Below are 6,284 nucleotides of genomic sequence, written 5' to 3'. Positions count from 1 at the left end.
TCTTTGAGAATTAGAGAAATAAATTTTGATAAATTATTAACTCAATTAAAGAACATCATAAGCATAGTTTACATGTAGATTTATTTTTTTAAGGACTCACTCGATAATTTCAAAATAATTTATTCATATTTAATTATAATAAAATTAATAATTTTAGTATAATTAATTTTAAAATAACATATTTTTTCAACTAAAAAATCCTTTAAAAAATTAAAAAGATTTATTTTCGATAAATTCTCAATTCAACTAAAATACGAAAAAAAGAAGACAGATATACCAAACAGCTTCGTCCCAAATTGTTCACCTTTTTGACTCTCTCTTGTCCCTTTTCTCTCCATTAAAAAAATTACTCATACAAAGTCAGCTCTTACACTGTCAGTATCCCAAATATCCCTTTCTCTACAGATCTAATAAAACTACAAAAAAATAAAAAAACTGTTACCGCCGCCGGCGTACTGAATCGGAATCAGAATCGGAATCAAAATCGACTGATCTATTTTTCCGGTAAACTCTGCCGCCGTCCTCTTTTAATTTTTCTAATGTATTTTTAAATCTATTTTGAGTTTTAGAACAATAACTAATGCCTTTTTTGTGCCTCTCCTTCGTGCACTGCACCTTTTTATTATGACCAACTGACTCTACACTCTGTTTTTTTTCACGTACCAAAAAAAAAATGATAATCTTTTATTTTCGTTCGTTATATTAAAAATAAATATTTTTTTATAAATGTACCGTGATTTAATTTCTCAAATCACGATGATGTGTCTTCAAAATAGTCCGTGGACAAATAAAGGTGGACAAAGTATTATACGTTTTGTGTATGTATACGTATAGAGAGAGAAAGAGTTGACAATTATATTTTTGTATTAGCTGTATATTAATGTTTGCTGGCTTCCCACTCTCTCTCTTATTTCTTCTTACTTGTTACTTAAAACTCTTTTCTGTCACATTCATTGCGTTTTCTAACTATACCCTTTCTCTCTCTAAAATACTCAATGAAGCAACCCAAAACGGCATGATTTCTTGTCGTTTCATGAGCTTACTGTATTATTATTCACCAACATCCTCTTCTTCTTCCCAACTATACAAAAGGTTATCTTGTCTTTCTCTGTTTTTCTGTTTTTTTTTTTGCTAATTTATTGAATGTGTTGTTTATATGTTGATTGATTTGAGTTCTTCATATTGTGGTTCTTAGAATTTAAACGTTGTGTTTAGACGTGCATTTTACTTGAAAAAATTTAATCTGGGCCCAAAAAGTCAAAAACTTGAGTTTCTAAAAATTTGAAAATATTTGAAAATGAAATTTTAAAACAATCTACGGTGAAACGCTAGTTTAATTTGGTTTTGTAGTTGGATTTCAATTTTCATAGCAAAGATTGGTTTTTGGTGATATAAAGACTCCAAAACCAAAAAACTGGTCTGAGCTTGTCAGACCAGTTTTTTTGTGAACTTTAAAATATTTGAAGATCGTATCAGTATATATGGTCAAATTTATATTTGAAGATAATTTTTCAAAAATTTATAGTTAAACGTTAGCTAATAGTTTGGTTTTGTAGTTGGTTTTTTAAATTTCATGGTAAAGATAGTTTTTTTTTTTTTGGAAGTACTGTTTATGTCTTTAATTTTGATGAAATTTGGTGTTTTTATGCTTTTTGCAGTGAAACCCAGAGACAGAATTTTGTACTAAAGGGATAAAGAGGAAAATTCTTTTGATTCACTTTTAGAAAGGTAAAGTTTATATGTTAAATCATTTGAGTATAATCATTTTATATTTAATAATTAACAACCCTTTTGTTTATATTCTTTGTTTATTGGATGTTATGAGATTGTGAATTTCTTGGGATCCTATGACAACCTGTCAGAATGTATCATTGTGAAGAAATCCTTTTTCTTTTTTTTTTTATAAAACATAGTTAACTTTTTGTGTAGAGATTGTTATTAAAAACTAGAACTAGATCTAGTTGATTATAATTAGGTAATGTAGCTAAAGAACAAAATGGATGGTTGAGACTTGAGATTGATCTTTTGACTTAGCTTTTACTCGAAAGGTAGGGATAAGATTTGCGTAAACTGTTCTTTCGTTAAACATCACTTAGGGGATTTCACTGGATACGTTGTTGAGCTTTTATACAAATTTCAAAATGGTGACCATTTATTGTCTTTTTCTTCAAAGCTGGACAAAGTTAAGATTCCAGGTAGTTTGGTAATTACACCATAAATTCACTATTCATTGTCAGGACAAGATTTTAAAATAAAGGATGTCTTGAAAAGACAAAATAAAGATGAGGTCTGAGTGAATTCTCTTTGTTTTATTTCAAATTATTGGCATCTTGTGAGTGAGATGATTTTGCACCTTTTTTGTTTCTTTGTTACACAAAATATTGACTTATGGGTGGCATTTACAAGTCTGAATCTTACCTGATTTCTGAATACGAATTAAGGTAAAAGGTTAGAGATCGTACAACATTGTCTTGCTTATCCTCCGTTGCTAGTAGTCGTAATTCTTCTCTTGTAGTAACTGTTCTTTCTTGTTTCCAGAATGTTTGTCATGCTTTCCTTAGTATCTGCTTTTTCTTGAGTTGAGAGTTTATCGGAAACAGTCTATCTATCTTCCAAGGAAGAAAGTAAGATATGCGTACACTCTATTCTCCTTTGCAGGTGGATTTATGTTAAGTAGTGGTAACTCAGCCGACCCCAACTTGTTTGGGGCCGAGACATTGTTGTTGTTGTTGTTGTAGTGGTATACAGACCTGTTGAATGCTAAGTTTGCTTCCTACTGTATTCTCTTGGACATTATCAGTATTCATTAACAATTAATGTCGTTTGACCTGTTATGTATAGTAGCATTGTCTTCAGAATTCAGCTGGACATGTACTAAATTTTAGGATATTTCAGCGAATGTTCTTAAATATATCCTTGATATTTATATTGACAGAGGTCTCTGAGCTGTTTTCCTCCGCGACTACTACTTGATGTTTGCTTCACAGCTTTTGAGACTTCTCGAGACTCTACCAGCTGATACGAGCAGTGAAAGCCAGTAAGTGTACAAACTCTGCTTCTTCTTTATGCTGCATCTTCTCAAGTACAAAGTAATCGTGTGAAATAAAGGATCTACACCATAGTTTTGAGCAAATGTGTGTGTTTTTCTATTTAGTTTCGAGTAATAGGGAATGGTTATCTGATGCTTTCTTCTTTCGTCCGGGGACTCCAGATTCATTTGATAAATATTGAGATGTTTCGTTTTGTTCAACTACTTGTCTATTTCTTGATATCTTTACTTTAAGAGTTAATCGATGGATTTTAGTACTAGTATTCTTACTAAACTTGATCCCTGCATTGAGAAGTTAAATTCGACTGCAGATAATCATCCTCTGTTTAGTGATTCAACACTAGTCTCTGTGCATGATTCTAAAACATTTGAATGCAACGACAGCGTCTTTGACACAGCTGAAGAGAAGCCTACAATGAACGGAAATCAGAATGGGATATTAAGTCATTCAAATGGTTACAAGGAGGCAGATTCTTTAGGTTTTCCTGTAAATGACTTCAGAAATACAAATGTCCACGACAATAGGGAAGACCCTTTGGCGTGCGACAGAAAAGATGGGAATAAATTCTGGAAAGTTCCTGAACTCGATGACTCTATATTTTTTGATAACAACGATGAGATTAAGGCTTCAAATGTGAGGGACAATCATAATGTAGATTTATCCACGATAAACGGTGACAATAGAGGTGGAAATCCTTTCGCGTGTGATATTCCTTCAAGTGAAACAAATGAAATTGTTGCTGCAAGTGTTACAGATGATCAAACCGGAAGCTTGTCGAATATCATCCATACCAAGAGAGGTGGAAATCCATTTGAATGTGATACAAAAGATAGAAATCAGCCATGGAATATTCCAGAATATGAGTCCCTCGATTTCCTTGATGACAAAGGAAATGAAACTATCGACTCTGATTCGCCTTTTACCTCTCACTCCGAGTTGTTTGAGAATAACAAACATTTTTATTCTGATAAAGGGGTCACCGATCACGAGCTTTCTGAATTGACAGTTTGCTATCGAGAGAACAACTTTAACATAGTTAAAGATATATGTATGGATGAGGGTGTACCTGCAGTAGATAAAGTTCTAACCGAAAGCTGGAAAGATGATCAACTGAGCACTTCTGTTTCTGTTGATGCTGATGAAGAACATCAGAGCAACACAAAGAAAAGTGTCGATATGGGGTCGAGCATTGCAACTGTATCACAAGATTCATCTTGCGAAGATGCCAAGAACATTGCTGTGACTCATGATGCAGAAATAGAACCTACTGGAGCACCTATTCCAAACGATTTCAATCCGTCACTAGAGAATAAAGCCAACAAAGATGCGGATAAGGATTCTTATCTCGAGGATTTGTTGATGATTTTTGGTTCAAAATGTACTACAAACGGGAAAACTACTAATGCATCAGAAAAACCATCATCTCCTAATACCGTTGTTCGTGTGGAAGAGTCCAATATAAAAACTTCTGATGGTGATCAATCTACACTGCAACCCGATCAGGTTTGTTCCTATCATTCTTACAGATTCGCGGAATTCTTCTGGTCGATAAAGTTTAAGGATTTCGTTTCTTCAACTGCAGGTGCCTTTTGATCAAACTTTGAAAAGCCAAACTGCAATTTCTGCAGCTGATGGGTCAAACAACAACAAAGGTAATAGCAAGGAGGGAGCAGGAACTAGTATTTTCGACTTCAATCTCACCAAACCAGAATCAACAACAACCACGGAGGGAGGAGTCGAAAACTTGCCTGAAGATTCTCACAAGCCAAAGGCTGTCTCCGTTCACAAGAACGGAAACTCAGATAACATTTCAGCTTCTAGTCAAGTTCCTTTCGCTAATACTGCTGACAACGCGCACCAGCAACACCTTGAATCCCAAAACATGGCTAATGGACAAGGTCATTTTGCTGATGGAGAGGCAAGTTTTTCTGCAGCAAGAGGTCCTATATCAGGTTCCATCACTTACTCAGGGCCTATATCTTACTCCGGAAGCCTATCTCTTCGATCCGAAAGCAGCACAACCAGCACCAGATCCTTTGCCTTCCCAGTGTATGCTACTACTTACTTACCCTTTTCTTTTCACATTTGATACTGTTATTAGTATGATGAACATTTTCATTCTTATTTCCTCACAGCTTACAAAATGAATGGAATAGCAGTCCAGTAAGAATGGCGAAGGCGGAACGGAGGCGTTTAAGTAAACAAAAAGGTTGGAAACAAGGCCTTCTGTGTTGTAGATTCTAAAATTCTTGGTTCTTAGTCGAATATACATAACAACAAGACCTTAAATCTTGAATCTTTTGAGTATTGTAAGTATGCATACATGTTGATATTCATTATTCTCTTAGGGGTGGCATGTTTTAGGGGAAATTACACATTTGGTCGCGTGGCAAAAAATAATTACATCCCCTAGCCAATATACATATATATATATATATATACTATGTGTATATTATATATCTATGGGCTATTATTTTGTGTGGGCGGCTATTTATGTTAATTTCCCTTTGTTCTATTAAAGACATGAAGGCTACTGATGTAAAACCCTTTTTTTTTTTTTACATTTTTGTTCTTATACAGTATATCATGTATACTCATGTTTAATGTCCCTTTTTTTTTCTTCTATGGTTAATTGTTGTGAGAGATTTGCCCATTGAGCTAAAATATATGCAATATATTTGTTTTTTATTTATTTTATTACTACTAATAACCATGCAATTGAAAGATAATTATCGTCTTGGAATTTTTTTTGTAGAATTTGAAACTCATTAACTTTTTGAGCATTTGCTGCTCATAGTCCACTCATGACTAATTTGGATTTTGCATTATAAAAAGTCTAATATAATAAGATGAATTTTAGTGTTCCTTATCAAAGAAAATGTCATTTTTTAATACTCAAATTCGAGAACATTAGTTAAAAATTTAAAAGGACATTTAACTTTTATCTTTTTAACAAGTTTGCTAACTTAAATTAAATTATCATATTGGGTTTGCTAGCTAGACAAACATAACAATTTTGTTAGCAAATATAATCTCCATTTATTGTTGTCCAATAAACCACAACAACTTCAGGATCTTTACAAACAAAATTTAAAATATAAAAAAAATAAACATATGAAAAAATCAACAAAAATTCAATATCTACTATATATATATATATATATATATATATAAAAATGAGATTAAGATATACCCATTGACCCTACTTGACTTCACTCCGGCTACAAAAGAGGG

The 6,284-nt window shown here is 32.9% G+C and overlaps 1 protein-coding gene across 3 annotated transcripts; it reads left to right on the top strand.

The window, feature by feature from the left end:
* The first annotated feature begins 302 nt into the window (after positions 1-302).
* LOC107018480 lies at positions 303-5,714 on the top strand. Of its 3 annotated transcripts, none has more exons than XM_015218973.2 (6): positions 303-504; positions 1,659-1,728; positions 2,936-3,037; positions 3,434-4,553; positions 4,633-5,099; positions 5,186-5,714. In XM_015218973.2, the coding sequence occupies exons 3-6, from the start codon at positions 2,973-2,975 to the stop codon at positions 5,292-5,294; spliced, it is 1,761 nt and encodes a 586-aa protein (XP_015074459.1). In that variant the 5' UTR covers positions 303-504; positions 1,659-1,728; positions 2,936-2,972; the 3' UTR covers positions 5,295-5,714. The 3 variants fall into 3 exon arrangements, with proteins under 3 accessions (XP_015074459.1, XP_015074458.1, XP_015074460.1); XM_015218972.2 differs by lacking the exon at positions 303-504 and adding an exon at positions 910-1,092; XM_015218974.2 differs by lacking the exon at positions 303-504 and adding an exon at positions 910-1,092 and having other exon boundaries at positions 3,361-4,553.
* The last annotated feature ends 570 nt before the right edge of the window (positions 5,715-6,284 follow it).

The sequence above is a fragment of the Solanum pennellii genome, chromosome 5 (genome assembly GCF_001406875.1).
Source record: "Solanum pennellii chromosome 5, SPENNV200".
NCBI classification, from domain to species: Eukaryota; Viridiplantae; Streptophyta; class Magnoliopsida; order Solanales; family Solanaceae; genus Solanum; species Solanum pennellii.
The sequence above is the reverse complement of the archived record's forward strand: the minus strand, read 5'-3'. Positions and strand labels throughout refer to the sequence as shown.

Bases quoted from the DNA above. Each gene is read 5' to 3' on its own strand.
- LOC107018480 (XM_015218973.2), top strand. From the start codon at position 2,973: ATGTTTGCTTCACAGCTTTTGAGACTTCTCGAGACTCTACCAGCTGAT. The intron at 4,554-4,632 runs GTTTGTTCCTAT...CTTCAACTGCAG, and splicing joins CTACACTGCAACCCGATCAG to GTGCCTTTTGATCAAACTTT. The intron at 5,100-5,185 runs GTATGCTACTAC...ATTTCCTCACAG, and splicing joins AGATCCTTTGCCTTCCCAGT to CTTACAAAATGAATGGAATA.